Source organism: Microcebus murinus, chromosome 15, assembly GCF_040939455.1.
Source record: "Microcebus murinus isolate Inina chromosome 15, M.murinus_Inina_mat1.0, whole genome shotgun sequence".
Taxonomy (NCBI): Eukaryota; Metazoa; Chordata; class Mammalia; order Primates; family Cheirogaleidae; genus Microcebus; species Microcebus murinus.
The window spans coordinates 28993523-29015180 of NC_134118.1; the positions used below are offsets into that span (position 1 = coordinate 28993523).

The following is a 21658-nucleotide window of genomic DNA, read 5'->3' on the forward strand; positions in this document are numbered from 1 at the left end:
CACAGGACAAGGTAAGATCACATAAGGGAGATATGCAAAAATTACAGCAAAGAGCAGCAAAGTGCAGCAAAGCGCAGCAAAATCTATGTTCCGTTGCCAGAGAATGTTTCACAAAGAATGGAGTTGAAGCTACCTCTGAAAAAAGTATAATAAATTTCCAGCATGGAGTGAGGAGTTTTCCAGCATGGAGTTAGAGGCAGTTGAGGGTATTCCAGGTAAAGCTCTTAGGACTTGACTTCTTCTCTGCAACATTTGATAATATTGGAGGTTTTGCTTCATCTTGACATTCTTTTCATTCATAGGCACGATAGGACAGTTTTCCTTTTTCATCTCAAATACTGTATTTTGTTCTTAAAGCAACACTTTAATAGTCTTAGTTTGTTTTTCCAAGTGATTAGAAGCGAGATTCCGGAGAATATACAAACAAATCAAAATCCCTTACATTTACATCTACGAAATAATTAACCATTCTAAATCCTACCCCCATGAGCAGCATGTCATGTTATGCCACATGATGAAAAGAAAACTGGCTCCATTCAAAGAAAAATATTATTTTGTGAAGAAGTGAAATCTCTGTCCATTGCTCTTACCATTTTAGAGTTTGACATTGTTAAACCTAAAGTAAGGCAGATACCTTTTAGATACATATGCATTTGTTTTCTTTAAGTTAATAATGAGATTGTTTTCTGAGGACTCCATGCAAACGTGGAGGTTACAAGGAAAAGGCACGGGATCATTATTGCACCATCTGTTCCAGCCGGTTTGTTTTAGTCACATGATTTTAGCGTTGTTAGAGAGCTGTCAACAAACTGCCAATTAATTATGAAAATCTAACAGGTTGTCAGAGGTTACTATGACGAGAAAGAGAAAGTGAGATCACGAATCAGTATATCATGGGATTGATTACTGCCGATTTACAAACAATTTCCAGAATACCTTCTGTAGATGAGTGAACTTCTAAAAATGTAACAATGATATCTTCAAATTCTGTAACTGGAGAGAAATAAAAAGATGATAATTACTTTCTGAGCATATATCAAGAAAAGCCATGTTTTTGTTTAGGTTGTTGTTTGATAACTATATAATTGGATTCAATTATTTTTCTTAGTATTATTTCAATGAGAAAAAAATTCAAAGGTAGCTATTCAAACAAACACAAAAATAAACACAAAGCTAGTCTTGTTCTTTGTCTCGTCTTTTAGCTGTTACCTCTACACAGCTGAGCTCAAATGCCTGTCTGTAATCTTAGTTCTGCTAAGGAAAAGAAAAAGTTATCTGACTTTTAATATTAGTTCTGGTTAGCTTTATCTGTGATACCAAGTAAATCACTCCAGTTATATGATAACTTTTGCTGAGGTAAAGCATATTTTTTAATTTTTACAACTTCATAATATTGAGAGATTTTAGACTTGCAAATCATAGGACTATCAATTAAAAGGACCATTAATCATTGTTAATAACATAAGAGATATAGATTAAAATAGCACAAGTAGGTTGCATATACTTCCCCAAGATTTACACACTGACTTATTATTATTAACTCTTATTGAAAGGTAAGGTAGGTATTTCTAGCTCACTGCCTTTTGGTGGAGAAAATATTTCAGTAGAATGTGGATCTAATTATTAATGTGTGGAATTTGCTCATGGATGATTTATAAGATTTTTGGAAACCTATTAAATTAGTTAATGGTTAATTTATTTTATATTTTATAGTGTATGAAATATTTATAACATGTGGCACATAGCTGTATATATGTGTGTGTGTGTGTGTGAATATGTGTATGTTTGTGTGTATACACACATAATGCAGAAAGAGAAGGAGTGGGGTGGAAGGAAGAGAGAAAGGGAGACGGAGGACAAAACAAAGAGACATCTGTAATGAGCACTTTTAGGAAGGTTATGACTTTACCTATTCCCAGAGTAATGGGGGGACAGGATTTTTTTCATGCCTTTTTTCTTCCCTCTCCTGTATGATAGTTGAAGCAGCATAAATATTCAGAGTCTTGTAGAAAATAAAACTTCACTTGAGCTAGTCCTTTGGCTTTATTCTTAGGCTCTATCTTAGATTTAATATATTCCATCCAATTGTATTATAAACAAATGTTTACCTATGAGAAAAGGATTAGACTATACATCAAAATGACAGAAAAAAAAAGATGGATTGCAAATGAAAATATTTAGTTTTCTTAGGTTAGTTTTCAGATGCTCTGTAGCAGTAGTGGAAATAGGAATTGCATTCAATATTTTCAGAATGCAGGGAAACATGATCTTTCTTTTATCCTTGCATGCAGAATGACATTCCTTTATGCATTCATTTATTAAATGTCTAATAGATAGTCAGGCTATATCTAGGCTATAGTCAGGCTACATCTAGGTGATACAATGCTGAAAAAATAAAAAACAAAAGCAAACAAATAAAAAAAACCCAAATTCCTGCATTCACAAAGTTTGGAGCCAAAATCTTAAATATTTATATTGAACTATAAATCAATATCATAAATATATATAAAATTTAGTGCAGAAGACCAACATGTTTTCAAATAATCATATTAATGATGTCTAATTACAAGCAGATGCTCTGAAATGAAGGAAAACTGATTTATGAGAATGAATACCTAAGACAAGTAACTCAAGCTGCTGCTGTGGGAAGGGATTCCTGAGGAAGATGTCTGATAGGTGAAGATCTTTGGGTGACAAATGGGAGAAAAGGGGGCAGAGGAAATAGCTTACAAAAATCTCATAGCAGAAATGGACGAAATAATTTCAAAGAACTGAACGAAGTTTAATTTGACTAGAGAAGATATATAGGGAGAGAGAGACAGGCAGAGCCCTGACTCTGTGGGAACTTGTAAGCTAGGTCATTTATTTTGTGTTTGATCTTAAGGGTACATGAGAATCTGCTAAAGTTATTCATAAGCACAGTAAGATGATCACTCAGGCTCTTGTGTGGAGAATGAAATTCAGATGCATGTGCATAAATGTGGAAGGCTAGAAAGGATATGATTGGGGCAATTTCATTGAAAAGTGGTGCTAATGGCTTAAACTAGAGTGGTAACAGTATACGTGAAGAAGAACTGAAGTTTTGGAGATATGTTTAGAATGTAGACCTAACACAATTTAGTTATGGGTTTAATATGAAGGCTAAGGGGAGGAAAATATCAAAGATGTTTCTTTGTTTCTGGCTTAGGTAAATGGATTAACGAAAATATAGGACAGTGTGGCTTTAAGTGGGAGTATACATACTATAAAAAGTTGTTTTTGAAACTTGAGGGCAGAGCTGTTAAATAGGCCAAAGTACGCCAATGTAGAGATTGGATGAGAAACAATATATAATTAAAACTATAGAAACATTAAGATAACCTAGGCTGAGTGAATGAACTAAGATGGTAAGTGACTAGCAATGAGATTTGATAAACAGCAATTTTTAATGGCAAAACAAAGGAATAGGATGAACCTACAAAAAGACTAAGGAGTTTTCACAAATTCTACAGAAAGAGCAAAGTGTCAGAGATACCAAGTGGAGTGACAATTTTGCGGAAAAAAAAAAAATGGCCAGCAGATGTCTTGTAAGAAAGGGGTTAGGCATGTTCACTGATTTGGGTGGCAGGGATGCTAGTGGTTATTTATGAGAGTTGAAAGTTGCTCTGATGGCATAATGGAGTTAGGAACATGACTAAACTGGACTAAGATTTTAAAAAAATGAAGCAAATAATATATACAATGCTTTCAGAAAATTCAGAAGGTAGAGGAGAGAAATCACCTTAAAATATAGGCTGTTTCAGCATGTCTAATGATGGAAGAAAATAATTGAGAAAGGAATTAAAAATATAGTAAAGAGTGGGATTGGTTAAGTTGCTCACAAAGTCAGATATACAGATTGGCTAAGACAGGAGGAGAAAAAGTTCCTCCATTGTCCCAGCAGGGAAGGAAGAATGTTGGTGAAAGTGGTATAGTAGAATATAGTTGAGCTCTACAGTGTATCTCAAAACAAAGACCAACAGAAAGAGTCATAAATATTTAGTTTATACCACTTATAAAGCAATTTTCTAGAAAGTGTTATTTTAAATACTGGAAAAATGCATCAATAGTATTTATCTGCTTAACATCTGTTGTACTCAATTTATTTATTAAGTACTTATAATATAAAATTATTTTATTGATCTCTCATCAGTCTTTACCAGTGAGTTATAATAACTATGGGTTTGTTAAGATTTATCCATCAAAAATACTTCAATAAAAGTTCCAGATTTATAAATGTTTTGGTAATTGTCTTCTGCATAGAAAATTAGCCATAATTTAATATTTTTCCTTTTTTTCTTTCAGCTTATTTTTATTACTTTTTCCTCAATACATTTTATCAGACCCTATATTTCTTATTTCATATTTTGTAAAGAAGGGTCAATTTAAAAAAAATCAGTATTTGTTATGATCAGATAATCTGTATTTGGAGATGCTTACCTATTATGTCAAGTTGGCAACTGCCAGCAGGTTTTGATTAGATCAGTGGAGATTTATATGTGATATTGAATATTTATTGATACATTTCTTCAATATGTAATGCATTTTCTCTGATTATTTGCAATTTTAATTTTGACAGGTGAAAAGCAATAAGGATGTTTAAGTGCTGGTCAGCTGTTTTGGTTCTTGGATTCATTTTTCTGGAGTCAGAAGGAAGGCCAACTAAAGAAGTAGCATATGGCCTTAAATCCTATCAGCCTCTAATAAGATTACGACATAAGGTACAGTCAACATTCTGAATCTCCTCATAGTGCCTACAAATTATAAACTAAACTATTAGTTGTCTGGTGTATTATTCACTTAGGAGCACATATTTCAGAATATGCTTTTAGTAGTTTACATATTTTAAAAATGTACATTTTAAAACATGAGCTAGCAATAAATTTGGAAATGTACAATTTGGGAATGAAATACCTCTTGATAAAGAATAGAGATGGACCATTTAAAAATATATTATTAAAGTTTCTATTAAGTAATAATAATAGATTTATAAAATAAGTAAATACATTAACACTTAATCAACCATGTTATTTTTATAATTTCCATATTAATTTTAAAATTGAAGATTTTAAATTAAAAAACAAAGAGTTATGTTATGGAATTTGCCATAAAGGTAAATAAAAAGATGTTTAAACCATCTGCAGATATATAGATTGGCAAAGGATTCATCTTCATAGAAATTATTGTAAATTTCAATTTCATTAAAATTCATAATTTTGGGTTGTCCAATGTTGGGAAAATACTTTACTTTCTGTGTTAAATATTTTCAAGTACAAATTAAACTAATAATTAGGTGTACTATAAATCATAAGATTAAATATTTACAATAAATTAAGCTAGTGGTTTTATTTTAATAACAGTCCATGATAGTGCAAATAGTGTACTCAAATAACCTTTTCAAAAATTGAATAAAAGTTGACAATACATTTTTGGTTTGCATAGAAAGTAGAAAAAAATGACATGTTAATTATGGGAGAAACTACATATTTATAAAATTTCTTATCTATTTGCCTTCAGAAAAGGCTTTTAAATAAACAAATACTGGTTTTCTCCTCTATATTCAATACATGTATTTACATTGCATATATTTGTGCTGAAATTCTTTCATAAATATCAAATACTTTGATAAAATAGTAGCTAACCTTTACTGGGATTTTTATGTGCCCGATACTAGGCTAAGTTCTTAAGTGTATTATTTTATTTAATCTTCAAAAGAATATGCAAATGTATCTATTTTCATTTTGTAAACAAAAAAGTAAGTCCTAGAAAGGTTGAGGGATTTTTTAAATGCACACATTTATGAAATATATTAATTGGCCAGGGGTAACATGATGGGTAGGTTTAATACCAGCAAAAAAGAAAGTAAAATGTGAAAATATACATCAATGTCAAAAATCATTGTAAACATTCAGCCATATGTGAAAGTAAATAAGTTTTTAAAGTGTCTAGTCTGGATATATGCAATTGGAGAATTGACCTTGTTCTACTGTCTTTCGACTGGCAATGCTATCCGCTACCTCATGGACTAATAATCAGTTTTATCTCCATCCAATGTTTAGAAATAGTAACTCCTTTATGAATGTTCTCAGAACAAATTGCAAATACAACAATTTGGCTCACACTGTTACATACCCAGTGAATATTTATTTGTTCTGTGCAGCTTGTCTGCCCTATATGTTATGTGTCTGGAGGTGGGGAATTGTGCGTTTCTCATCAGTACATTCCTGGTGCCACAAACATAGTAGATGCTGCTTAATTGAACCAGTGACAGAAAAATGACAGGTTGAATATGTGACTATGCTTTTCTGGTTGTTTCCCTGCTAAATATAATACCACAGGCTTTTATGCCTCAGTGTGTACATTTATAAACTATTTTGAGTTACATTTGGATGCTAAAGAAAAACTATTGCTGTGAGATTAACAAAACATTAAAGAAAATAAATACAATCATTTAAACTTGATTGAGAAGCACTAATACCCACTAAAGATTGTCTAAGTCACTTTCCAATCCTTTCCACTTCTGTGTGTCTTTACCTTTAAAGAATTAAAAATAATACATAATTGTTGGAATGTAAAAGCATATAGGCATAGAATTGTCACAGCAATACCTAACTTTCAAACAGCTTTGACCAGAGGTGAGATTAAACTATCAAAAGCATTTGGTGAATGTGTGTGTCTGTGTCTGTGTGTGTGAGAAAGTGGGTGTTTGACAGGACTAAAGAGGGACCCCATGTTGTGCGAGTCCCTAAAAAAAACCCACTAGATACTTTCCACTCATAATCGACCCCCCCACTCGACCTTAGGAACTACCTTCCCTTCTCCAAGATGAGGAAAACTGTAGTATAGCCTTTATTTTTATTTGTATCAGTCACTGTCAGGATCCTGGAAATTCCTGGTCACCCTTTTCCCACAGATTGCCATCCCCATTATATTCATAAGCCTCTCTGTTGGTGAGGGCCTCCCAAAACATGACTGAAAATGAAACAGCCATAAACATTCCCTATTTATTTCTATGATTTCTTTTCATCCACAGAGCTCATCACCATTTGTCAAGACACATATTTCATTTATTCATTGGTTTGTTGGGTGTTTCCTTCCATTAGGATGATCTACTTTTCATTTTGCCCCAGAACCTAAAACAGTATTTGGCACATGGTAAACAATAACTATATGTGGAATGAATTATTCCATCAGATGACTAGAATAGATGGAAAACAAGGTGATATATGTATCATATATATATATACACACACACACACGCACACATGTTTATTTCTATTTATATAGTTAATAATAAAGTAAAATTTCCTTTCCTATTATTTATCAGAATAAAATCAATAGAGCAATACTTCAAATTATAAAAATAAATTATTTTAATAGCATTATATAAGTTAATTTTCTTTTATTTGTTATTTTAAATCAATCTAGTTTTATTTAAATTACAAAAAATATAAACATTTGGATTTTTATGAGACAGAATGCATGAGGAAATTTTCCCTTTGGATTAAATATTACTTATTGGCTAGAAAACTATGAAATAAATAATAGACACACTAGATATTCAAATATGATTATCCATTTTGTACATTTTTTCCCAGAAAGGTTGAGGTAATTTGAAGTTGAACAAATGTATGTATAGAACTAATTTTTGCCAAATATTTGTATGCCAACTGTATAATAAATCCAGTATGTGGGATCAAAATATGATATCCACTTATCAGAGTAGATTGAAATATTATAGATATAAATATATGCATTCATTATTTATAACATGTGCAGCTATAGATACACATAAATGTGACTGAAAATTTTGCATGTATCTTGAGATAAAATGAATAACACATAAACTTATCATACTAATTATAGAAATCTTAATTATAGTTCACAGATATGTCTCTGAGGGAGCTGATCGTGTGTTTTGCCCAATTTGTTTATCCAACAAACATTTCTGGAACATCGTATGCAGGAATTCATTAGCACTCTAGAATTGTAAAATGCAGTTACCAAATCTAAATCTCAAAAGTGGTTCTTTTATTTATTATTATTTTAATTTAAATGTTGCATACTTCTATTGTGCTAGATGCTTTCATATACACTAACTGTTATAATTTATTCATAAAATAATCCCAGAATGCAGGTAATTCCTGTTTATTCAAATGACAATATTACAACTCAAAAAGCTAAAGTAACTTTCCCAAGGACAGGAGAGGGCAATTAGTGAGCCAGAATCAGTGAGATCAATGAAAGGCAGGTAAAAGCAAAGGTAGACCATAGATGGGGGAAAACAAAACAAATAAGCAAACACAAGAAGATGATGATAGTAAAGCAATGTGGCATGACCTCAGGCAGAAATAGCTAATGCTTTTCCAGATTGCTCCATTATAGTTACAACCACAGAATCTCCATATCCATTTCTGAAATTAATGTCTTCTACTAATGGTTTTTGTAGCCCTGGTTAAGTTCAATCTTTCAATGAAGAGTTGCTAGGAAGCCACACTTACCACTGTAATTGCAGGTCTGTGACCAGGACTCTGGGTGATGAGCAGAGTGTAGTAACTACCACTGGCCATGGGCATTTGTGAAACAGTTTCCAAAGCACCCCAAGTTTTGAGCCATCTTTATAATTGGGATACTCAGAGCACCCATACAGAATTAGACTTACCAGTGTTACCAGTCATTTATGATATAACAAATACTGTTAGCTTTATTCTATACATTAGATCATTTAATTATATGAATATTCCCATGGAGTAAGTGATATTATTGCTCTTTTATAGATGAAGAATCTGGAATTCACAGGTGTTTAATAATTTTTAATGTCACATAGCTAAAAAGTTAGGTAGAAGGATTTATTTTTTATTTTTTTTTTACAGTTTCTTTTTAAAATTTTTTTATTTCAGCACATTACAGGGGGTACAAATGTTTAGGTTACATATATTGCCTTTGCCCCGAGTCTGAGTTTCAAGCATGTCCATCTGTCAGTTGGTGCACACCGCACCCATTAAGTGTGAATATAGCAGGATTTAGAAATACAGTCTAAATAACTTAATGTAGGTTACAGAATGAGTACTTTGTCTAGTAATGTGGCCTGTGTGCCATGTGTTTCTTGCTCTCCCCAATTTCTGGTCACATGATGGTAAGATTAGGTTACATGTCTTAGTTCCTTTGTGGTTGGATGAGACCATGTGTCTAGTTGTGGACAATGAGTTAAGGGCAAAAGTGCTTTGAAATGCATCTGGGCTGAATGTCCAATCACAATTGTAAAATCTTCCAGAACTCTCTTTGTCCTCTAGCACAGAAAACAGCATCTGTTCAGGGTGGTGGCTGCTTAATCATCCAAAATGTCTAAATGCCTATGATCTATGATATAAAATGCCCTGGAGATTAGAGATTGTCATAGAACAAAAAATGAAGTAAAAACCTTTGTTGTTTTAAATCATAGAGATTTGGGAGTTGTTTGCTATCTTATTATAACCCTAGCCTATCTTCACCAATAAGGACAGTACTAGAACTTCATGCCACATCACCTAACCACAAATCCTGCACTTTTCCTTTATCTTCTTGGCTCCCTGTTTCATATCTATTCTTTGGCTTATCTTATTATCTTTTCTTCAGTATTTCTTTCTTCTCACTATTTCTTGCTTGGATGCAATTTCCCATCACAATTTACTCTCTCATTATATTTATGTACAAATATTTCAGCATATTAACATGTACCCTAATTGGTTGCCTATAAATTCTCTTAGGGTCAGTACATGTCATACAATCCTTTTTCTTATCTACAACACTGATCACACTATTACACTGTTTGCCAAAGAAGATAATCAAAGTCAGACTTGAGGGAAAATCTTATGAGGACAGAAAGAGTGTTCTTTGAGTATACCTAGTGGGACCACTTAAAGCCCTTAAAATGCTTTTATCACTATCTGACCAGCCCTGCTTTGTAATGCAGAGCTACCCCTGCAAATCTAAATTGACTTATGGTTTCTTTACTTCCTAAATCATAATGTGTTTATCTGTATGTGCAAATGGGGCAGAGAGTAGGAATCATTTAATAATTCCTGAGAGTGTTAATATTCACTGTAGTACAGTATGATTTTAAAAAGTCATTTGTGTTTTCTTTTTTTTTTTTTGACTTTTGTATTAAAAGAGTGATAGATATGGCTAGGTGAAGAGTAGCAGGGGAGAACTCTAAGGGAAGAGAGCAACATTAAAGAAAACATCAAAATGGTGACTGCTTAGAGGCTGTGAACCTTCAGGCAAACCCAGGAGCATTATTTTCTGGCTGAGAAAAAAATAGAGCTTTCCCTACTGAAATATCTGATTGCTTGAAGCATATTCAGGGAAAGCCCTTTAAAATGTTAATGTATTTTGTAGAGGTCAGGAAGCAATTTAGGTCACTATCTGAGAGTAAAAAGGTTAGTAGTGAGGGAGTTAAAAGAGAATGAGTTAAAGAATTTGTTAATTAAATGTTAAGGAATATACCAATTAATATAATATGTTTATTACATATCTATCATAGAGTCTGAATATTATTGACAAAACTCGGATTTTCTTTCTAATCAAATAATTTGGGTTTGAAAATAAGAATGTGTTTGAATTTTTTTCTAATTAATGAAAACTCAATATTCAGTGACACCATCCTATTCCCCTTTTTGTGATTGTGCAAAAACTATTGAAGAATAATTTAAAAATTGGAGTCCTAGTTTAATAAGATCAAAGTGCACATAATAATTACATATTCTTCATAAATGAGAAGGACAGATTGAATAAATCTCATGAGTTGTAACAAAAATGTTTATTTAGTCATTTAAGAGCCTAAGCAAAAATCGAAACAAAGATATTTGTAAAAGTTTCAGTTATACAAGATGAATAAGTTCTGGAGATCTAATGTACAGTAAGGAAACCACAGTTGACAACACTGCATTGTATACTTGAATTTTGATAAGAGAGTAGATCTTAAGTGTTCTCACCACACACAAGCACACAAAAAGAAAGAAAATTATAAATGTGTGAGGTGATGGATATGTTAATTAATAGTGATGATCATTTCACAATATATAGGAATATCAAAACATCAAATGGCATACCTTAAATATATATAATTCTTTTTGTCAAGTATATCTCAATAAAGGTGAAAAAAGATAATATATAAAAATAAATTTTCATCAGAAATACCATTCAATTGGATTACTGATAGACAAGATGCTTTCTTAATGTTATTTTTTTCTTTTTCAAAAAATTTCAGAATGTTACAGGGGTACAAATGTTTTAGTTACATAAATTGCTTTTGTACCATATGAGTCAAAGTTATTAAGTGTGCCCATCACCCAGATAGTGTGCATTGTACCCCTTCGGTGTGAATTAACCCATCCCCTAACCTGCTTGATTTCCAATCAATGGTATTTCCATATGTCAAATACCTTAAAGGAACTCTCTGTATTACAATGATGACTCTGTTGACAAGGCATACTTTTTTCTGAGTTCCTCTGCCCTCTTTTCACCTTCCAAAAACTAGTAGGGCAGGGAAAAATGTGAGCAAGCTTTGTTCCAGTGAATGACTATGAATATTATCAAGAATTATGGAAAGTCTGAAATTTTTACCTTCCTTCCAAGCTAATAAGTTAGACTGCCTTGTAGAGTTTCATGAATAGTGATAGAAGACAGAAGACTTCTGGAAAAATTCTGAATTTTGTCAATGATATTCAGACTCTATGATAGATACGTAATAAACATATTATCAAAGACAAAGGACAGTTTATTGTTCACAGTAGGAGCAGTAGACAGAATATCATCGTTTGAGCTAGTTCCCTAGTCCAATTTCTACAGGGCAATGCACAACAGCCAGGTTAGATTAGTACACAATAAATAATATGTTACACAAGAAGATCTGTGACTTAAAGGACACCAGATCTGTTGCAGGGGCCATAGCATATCTGTTCTTTGCAACAGATATGCTACATTTGCAACATTGTCTCTATTATACTGGGCAATAAGTATCCCTACCCTTTGTTCTGAACAGAGATACAATTTCTATCTTACAAGGCTATAAACACAGTTGCCTTTTGATCCAGAGGAAGACATCCTCTGTATGTTTTAAGACTATTTGCTATACAAACATCCTTGAACAGACAGTCTGGAGCAAATGGGAGTCACTTTCCTCACAAGATGTGCAGAAACACAAGAAACCCTTAGAGAATTGTCTCTCAATAGACATTGAGAATACCACCTGTAACATACAGGTCAGAATTGCCACTAATTAAACTTGTCTAAGGCCCAAACTAAATGCTATGTGGGCAAAGTTAATCTGAAAACCAGGTGCATGGTTATAGTTTAAGTCTACCTTTTACCTGGGTGACTTTGTCCTTTCAAGAACTTTAAGAAAATAAAAAGTTTTGTAGACTTTCAGATGTGTTCTTTGCATTTATTCCTTCAAAACAAGGTTTATTTGCCAATCTGGAGAAAATTAGCATTCAGTGGACTGAATCGCTTTGCTTACCTAAAGCAAGTAAATGAAGGGGTATATCTGGCTTCTAAAATTCTCATGATAAGGGCCTGCTACAAAAAAAAATAGTCTTTTGATCTTTTTGAGAGTGAATTCTCAAAGCAGTGCAATTATGATAGATCTGTAGGTGGTATGCAGAAAAGATGCTCCTTTGCACCTCTATGACCCTACATTAAAATATTTTGCTTAAAGCTTTAAAATTAGCTATCACTTGAAAAAATAGAGCTGCTTTCCTTTGAAAATTTGAAGTTTTGAAATGCTAGAAATGTCATGCATTAGCATTCTATTTACATCTATTCAGTGCAATAAAGTCAAATTCATGTATTACATTAGAACCAAGCTTGTCAAGATTCCAGAGCACTCCACCTGTGCACCAGCCTTGGGCGCACATGGTTTTCTATCACTCAAATGTGGATTTCCAAGTGTCCTGACTTATGATGCTTTCTCTTATTCAACTGCATATATGTATTTAATTGTCTTGATAGTTGAACATTAACATGGCTTTATCCTTATGTGAGGAATTGTCATTGATTCTTTTACTGATAGTGAAGAATAAGAATATTAGAACAAAGTTGCAGTGAAGCAGGTTGTCATTATTGCTCATTTGTTTTGGATGACTTCCCAAGTGTTCTTACCATTAGATGTTTTTTTATTCTCATGACTTTTCTGGAAAGAATAGTGCTAGATTATACTGGTTTGCTGAAGAAAAACAAACTATTAACATATAAATCTACATTAATTAAGTACTTTGTGTTACCGCCCATTCAAAAAATAAAATATGGATGTGGTTGTTTTTAACAGGTTTCAATGTGGATACTCTAAACATGTATATGTAGGAAAAAGGGTTATGAGTTAAGAGCAGGTGTTAATCATTGATATTGATATATTAGGAGGCTGGTATTTAAGTCCAACTTCAACGTGTAAATTATAAGTTTTGTGCATATTGTAATATTAAAAATTCTATTGTGACTTTAATTAGCAAAGTTCTATATTATAAATGACAGGAAATATCCTCATTTATGAGCTTCATATTCAGCATGTTTATGAGATAAAAACACTTTGATGTATCAATCACAATTTAAAGGGTCTTATTTTTAACTAATGTTACTTATGCTTTATTTCTTGTATTAGTACCTTTGTGTATGAGCTGAGACTTAGCATTTTTAGAGCTATAAGATAGTAGATAATATTCAATCCACTTTAAAAAGTATATAATACAGCTGGGAAAAGTGAGGGCCTAAGAGGCAACAGTTTTTTATTGAAAGTGACACAGCCAAGTACTGTTCAGCTGAAATAAGAACCTAGATTTTCTTTTTTATAATGCAAAACTTCAAGTACTCTTTTTACCAACAAAAAAGTACATTCAGTCATTATTTCGGCAAGTATTAATTAAGTGCCTACTACACATGAAGTACTGAACAAAGCAGTTCAAATTCAGTTCTTAAATAAATAGCTGCATTTCCCCTATGACTTTTGATGAAACAAACATCTCAAATGAATTGATTGAAAATGCTATTCAAAACCGTATTTAAATGTACAACAAGGGGACTGTCTTTTATGGAGAGCCAGTGCAAAATTTACTTTTTAAGAAGCAGTCTACAAATAAATAAATGGTGGCAACTAAGTATATTTGCTGGACTAAGTACAAGAAAAACATGCTTAGTTTAAGATATTGAACTAGCCACTAGGCTGAAGGTGATTGTGCATTTATCAGCTGTGTGGGTTAAACCCAGGGCACCCTTCAAAGATGGGTCTGTCAATCATTTTACAACCAATTCATAGAAACACCCAACAATAAATATCTAGTTTCAACAAGCTGTCAGAAGTTTGCTCACATATGTTATCAGATATGCTGGCAATGGGGTTTGTTTTCTCTTGAGTTAGGTGCCTCTTTTTCTCAATCTTTTTCGTAATAGACTTTGTTTTTTCAAGCAGTTTTAGGTTCACAACTAAATTGAGCAGAAGTACAAAGTATACCCCATATACCCCCTGCCTAACACATGCATAGCCTCCCCACTATTAGCATCTGCTCCAGAGTGGTAAATTGATTACTCTCAGTGAGCCCACGTAGATATATTATCGCCCAGACTTCCTATTTTGCTGTAGGGTTCCCTCTGGGTGTTGTTCATCCCATGGGTTCTGACAAATGTACAGCAACATGTATCCACCATTACAGTATCATGCAGAGCAGTTTCACCACTCTAAAAATCTGTCTTCTGACTATTCATTTCTCCTTCCTCTCAAACATCATATGGTTGGAATGCTATAGGATATGCCTTCTTCAGATTGTCTTCTTTCCCTTAGCAACATGCATTGAAGGTCCTTCTGTGTATTTTCATGGCTTGATAGCTCATTTCTTTTTAGTGCTAAATAATATTCCATTGTCTGAATGTGCCACCGTTTATTTATACATTCACGACTGAGGGACATCTTGGTTGTTACAAATTTTAGCAATTATGAATAAAGCTACTATAAACATCCCTGTGCAGGTTTTTCTGTGGACATAAGTTTTTAACTCCTTTGTGAGTGATTGAGGAATTGTATAGCAAGAATATGTTTAGTTTTGTACAAAACTGCCACACTGTCTTAAAGGGGCTATACAATTTTGCATTTCTACCAGCAATGAATAATAGTTCCTGTCGCTCCCCTATCCTTACCAGTATTTGGTCTCGTCAGTGTTTTGAATTTTGGCCATCCAAATAGGTGTGTAGTGTTGTGGTATTAATATACAATTGCATAATGACATATGATGTTTAATATATTTTCATACGTATCTTGCCAACTGTATATCTTCTTTGATGATTATGTTTGTTCAACTCTTTTGTTCATTTTACAGTTGGGTTGTTAGTTTACTTTTTGCTGAGTTTCTAAAGTTCCTAGTATAATTTGCATAACAGTTCTTTTTCAGATATATCTTTTCAAATATATATAATATTTTTTCCCAGACTGTAGCTTTTCTTTTCATTCTCTTGAGAGTGTCTTTTGCAAAGCAGAGGGTATTTATTTTAATTTTAATGAAGTCCAGCTTACAAATTATTTCTTTCATGGATCATGCCTTTAGTGTTGTATTTAAGAAAGTCATTACCATATCAAATATTATCTATGTTATCTCCTATGTTACTTTTTTGTAGATCATAAGTTTGTTGTATATACATTCTTGCCATAATAGATGTAGCTCTCTTATTGCAAATTTTCTATTCTAACAACACAAACTATTAATAATTCATTTAAAATAATGATGAGAATTTCAAATTTAATTCTGCTTTATACATTATCCTAATACTATAATTGAACATTTTATACACTTTATGATATTTTAAGTTTGATTATTTTCTCCTTTACTTAAATACCTTGGATTCATGAAGACAATAAAGGGAAGGAGGATGAAGAGAAGTTGGTTAACAGGTACAAAATGCAGTTAGAAGGAATAAGTTCTAGTGTTTGATAGTACAGTAGGATGACTATAGTTAGCAATAATTTATTGTATATTTCAAAGTATCTAGAATAGGATATTTGGAATGTTCCAACACAAAGAAATAATAAATGTTTAAGTTGATAATATCCCAATTACCCTGATTTGATTTTATGCATCATATACATTATCAAAATATGACGTGTACCCTCAATATTTTTGCAGTCAGTATGTTTCAATAAAAATTTAAAAAAGAAAAAAAAAGATTTATATTATCTTCTAGGAGTTTTATTATATATATATGTATATATATATATGTATATATATATATATTTGTTTGTTTGAGACTCTGTTGCCCAGGCTAGAGTGAGTGCCATGGCATCAGCCTAGCTCACAGCAACCTCAAACTCCTGGGCTCAAGCAATCCTTCTGCCTCAGCTTCCCAGGTAGCTGGGACTACAGGCATGTGCCACCTTGCCTGGTTAATTTTTTCTATATATATTAGTTGGCCAATTAATTTCTTTCTATTTATAGTAGAGTCAGGGTCTCACTCTTGCTCAGGCTGGTTTTGAACTCCTGATCTCGAGCAATCCACCTGTCTCGGCCTCTCAGAGTGCTAGCATTACAGGTGTGAGCCACCTCACATGGCCCTTCTAGGAGTTTTATAATTTGCTTTTTGCATTTAGTCTATGCTCCACTTTGAGTTAATTTTTGTGACTAATTTAAGGTCCGTGCATGGATTCATTTCCTTGCATGTGGATGTCCAGTTGTTTCAGAGAACATTTCTTTAAAAGACTGTCTTTGCTCCATTGTATTGCCTTTGCATCTTTATCAAAGATCAGTTGGTTTTATTTATGTAGATCTATTTCTGGATGCTCTGCTATAGTCCATTGATCTATTTGTCTGCTCTGTCAACAATATCAGACAGTCTTACCTCCTGTAACTTTATAGTAAATCCTGAAGTTGAGTATTGCCAGTATCTGACCTTGTTTTTCTCCTTCGATATTGAATTGACTATCCCAGGGTTTTTGTCTCTCCATATAAACTTAAAATCCATTTATTGGTAGCCAAAAAAAAATAACTTTCTGGGATTTTGATTGGGATCACATTGAATCATTTTGTATTGAATCAGTGCATCCCATTCTACACAATGGAAAGCCCAGCTCTTATATGAATATTCTCTAAGTCTTGATAAACATGCCCATTTGTGCAAAAAAAAAATCAATATATCTACATGTCAAAATATAAAATGCCATTGTCCCCTGAAAAAGTCCCCTCAGGATTCTTCCCTGTTGATCTCTACTTCCATTCCCTCTGTGAGGCCACCAATGTTTTTATATATATATATATATTACCATATATTTTATATATATATATATATATATATATATTACCATAGTATAGTTTTTTTCTGTTTTATAATTTCACATAAATGAGATCATACCATATAAGCAGATTTGGGTAATACTTCTTTCATTCAGAATAATGTTACTGACATTTGTGTTATTTTAATGTTACTGACGTTTGTGTTATTTTGGTTATCAGTAGAGTGCATTCGTTTTATTGCTGAGTAGTTTTTTCAACTAACTTGATATACTATGTTTTTTTCTCTCTCTCTCTTTCTTTTTAAATTAATTTCCTATTGATGGAAACTGGCTGGGACTCTTACGAATGCTTGCACTAGTTTTTTGTGACTGTATATTTTTATTCCTCTTGGGTAATTACTAGGAGTGGATTGCTGGTTCATAGTGTGGATTTTGTTTTTAATAAGAAACTACCAAAACTTTTTTCCAAAATAGAAGTATAATTTTAAATTCCCAACAACAATAGATGAAATTTCTAGTTGCTCCACATTTTTGACAGTATTTGCTGTTCTCAGTCTTTTTAATTTCAGTCATTCTAGAGAGTATATCATGCCATCACTTGTAGTTTTAATTTAAATTTTTCTTGTTGACTAGTGACTTTGAGCATTTGTATACTGACGTTTCATAAATTTCCTTTTGTGAAATGTCTGTTTGAATTTTTTATTATTGTTTGTAAATTGTTCTTTTTATTCAGTTGTTGAAGTACTTTGGGTTTTATCAATACTTCAAAGCATTTAGAATTATTTTATAGAATTATTTTATAGAATTATTTTATAGAAATATTTATTGTATATAATTGTAAAATTTTAAATTAGATAAAGCTACTGTTAGCCAGTTTAATATGATTTTATAAAAAACAATGCGTATTAAGATAATAAAATAGCCCACATTTGGACAGAAGTTTTAAACACTTAATAATAATGATAATTGAAAGCTATAACCCCACAAATTAGACATGACTAAAATAATAGTATATTATATCAAAATGCATCTGAAAATTTTATATATGTGCAATATATATACATATATATGTAAAACATTATATTTGTTTCGCTGATGTTTCATTGTTAAAAAATTTAGAAATCTCTCTCCTTTATTGCAGTCAATTTACCAGACACTAAAGATAATCATTTACACTCAATTTGAGATTAAAACAGTATTTCCCTAGTATATCATCTCTATACCTCATTTCTCTGAGAATATTAACCATACACAAAGCAGAAATGGAAAAAATAACATTTAAAAAAAGAAATTAAATCTCTAATTAGGAAAAGAAATAGTAAAGGAACATATAACTGTTGTAATGAAAAAATATCTCTTGCTTTATCACCTTATATTTTAGAGTTTCAACAAGTTTAGAAATGAATTATTTTATTGAAGACTAAAACTATAAGAAGTGTTCAATGTAGAACTACTGAGTTTTACATCCTAGTCAGTATCATAGGCATGTGGCCAGTGTGAATACATTTACAAGACATCACTCATTGTGGAAATTCCATTTCATCGAATGAATATTGTTGACTTTTGATAATTTTTGTATTTATTCTATAAATTTATTTTGGATATGTAGTTATTTAAGAGCTGTGTGGTGAATAAAGCTTATGACTGATATTAAGCCTGTTCATACTTAAGCAATATCATATTAAAAAAACTTTAAGACTACATAACTTGTCCACAAGAACTATTTCTTTCTTTTGAATGGAGACATATATTAATCATGTCGTAGAGGTGCTAAAGGAAAGGGTATGTAGGAATCTGTGAGTCACTGCATGAGATTACTAGTGTTAATTCTGATTTATGTTTAGCTTTAAGGTTACTTGGATATAACCAGAAAACACATGAAAATAGAAGTGAACAGAAGGTTGGGCAGCAAGCTCTCTTGATTGCCTACTCCCACTTTACTACAGCATTTCTGATTTTATATATATTAACAAATATTTATATTTATATATCATAACTGATAAAAACTTCAGATTGAAGAAATATTTCTATTGCTTAAGAAAAGTTAAATTTAAATCATTGAAGGGTTAGTCTTAAGATTCCAATAACCTAGTGATTTTGTGAATTTTGATTTCAAATGTTTTTTAGCTAGTTCCAAAAATCAAATTTATCTTCAAATAATGATTCCGAAAGTTTTTTCTAAGGTAACAAATTAAATATTTGGAAGCATTGTTGCATTTATTTATAAAACAACTACAAAAGCATACCTGAAAGTTAAAGTTGAAATGTAACTTATCTGTCTACAAATATTCATTTTACTAATGAAGAATTTATGTACTAATATTCTTTTGTCCAAGTTGCTAAAATCAAGTAGTGGTAGATTTGGTAACAAAACTCTGATGTCCTAACAAAGAGTAAATAAAGATTCCATACATCAGGGATATCTTTTCCACATATGTTTACAATACTCTCTCATAGTACTTACACACATGTGACATATTTGTCTATCTTGTCAAGTATATTTCAACTCTACTAGAACTTCAGCTATTATATAATTTTTTCTTTAAAACTTGATGTTCCAAATAATTATATGTTTTCCCCATATAGGTAGCATACCTTTTAATTCTCCCTGTGAAGTTTCCACCATTGTTTAAGTCCACCATTATAATAAAAAACACCCTCTTTAAGAACACAAATAAAATTGGTTTATGTGCTACAGTTAAAAATCTGTCACTGTGCCCAATGTCTCTCTCTTTGAAAGACTATTCCTCAAGATTTTATGATTTTTCTCTTTGATTGATACAATAAAGTCCTTATTCACCTCCCACAAGTCTACATTCATTGCCCCAGAGAACATTATTTCTTGAAATGTTCTGCTGAAAAAAGGATTCTAATGGCTGAGTCATTTGGAGAAAACTGCATATTATGCTTCTGTGGAAATCCACAATGCCCAAGAGCGTATTAAAGTCTGAGAAACATTCTAAAGTTTGCTTAACCTAGAATTTCCCAACTAATGGACTATAGAAATTTTTGAACACCTTCTGATATTCTGGGAAACACAATTTGGGAAAATCTGCTCTGGTGACTTTTAGAGGTAACTGTTGCTATACATATCAGCAGACTTGGCTTCCCTTGAAACTCACGATGTTAACAATTTGGCTTAATATCATTTTATAGTTACAGATAATAAAGTATAACAAATCCATTTTAGATCTTTTTATCAATCTATATTTTATGCTTTTTTATTTCTAGAAAGAATGTTGATGCTACAGTTTTAGGAATCATAATATGGGATTTAAATCATATACTGGTCATGTATGAAACGCTATTCCTCAAAATATTGCTATCTGAAACCAGGCTGTTTGACTAAAGAAAAATATTGAAAATATCAATTTTTAAATCTTTCTAAGTTAATTGAATTAACTTAGATATAGTAAAGTACATAGATGATTATTGTACACTTCAAAACATATTTATATTTGTATACACTCATAGTACCACCTATCAGATTATGACACAAAATATCTCCTATGATCCAGAAGGTTCATCTTGACACTTGAACCTTCTAGTCAAAATCATCTTCTGAAGGTAAACACTATTCTGAATTTTCTACTACCGATTAATTTTTCCTTTGAATTTCATATAAATAGAATCCTACGGTGGGTTTTGTTTGTTTGCTTGTTTTGTGTTTTGCTAAACACCATATCTGTGATATATATCCACAGTGTTGACTATAGAAAAGGTGTATATCCATTCCTGTAAATTTCACCTTCTTTCTTCCTCATTTTCTGTCTGTATAAAAATTGAGAATATATCATACTTAGTAAACATCATTAAGATTCCTGGGCTTTATAAGTTGATACAGAAATTTATAAAACAATAAATATTATAGCTAAACATGTTTTGCTTAACTTTCATTATTTGGAGTAATCTTACATAAGCTCCACTCAAAGAAATTAAAATTGTAATGTTTTATTTGGAAATAATTTAAAATACTCTTTTTTTGTTCTCTTATTCAAAGAAAATAATATTTGGTTTATTTCCTTTGGGGAGAAATAAAGTAGTCATTATGGGAAGAAACATAGAAAATCTGAAGAAGAGTTCTAGACACTCTGAATAGCTGCATTGTATACATTATCATTAGGGCATATCTTCATACATTTACTCAAATTTGGTGCATCAGTAAATTAAGTTTTTATGGATATGAATAAAAGAAATTTTTCATCAGAGTTACCATTTTCAAATTTTCATAGTCCTCTTGATATTCATAGGAGCACGTGTAATACTAAAATATTAGCCACACATTGGACTTAACTAAACTATCAGATGTGCTTGATTTTATCTTCCTTAACTATTAAACATCATTGAAACACTAACTTCAACTTTCATCAATAGAACATATTGTGAGGTAATGACTGT

At 31.8% G+C, this 21658-nt stretch overlaps 1 protein-coding gene across 4 annotated transcripts in view; it reads left to right on the forward strand.

The window, feature by feature from the left end:
- The window catches only part of FSTL5 (follistatin like 5), a 696991-nt gene that overhangs the window by 47646 nt on the left and 627687 nt on the right, over nt 1-21658 (forward strand). For all 4 annotated transcript variants that reach the window (XM_012735602.3, XM_012735603.3, XM_012735600.3 and 1 more), the window contains exon 2: nt 4598-4739. In XM_012735602.3, the coding sequence (XP_012591056.1) occupies nt 4614-4739 (126 nt within the window). In that variant the 5' untranslated portion in view covers nt 4598-4613. The remainder of the gene's footprint in view (nt 1-4597; nt 4740-21658) is intronic.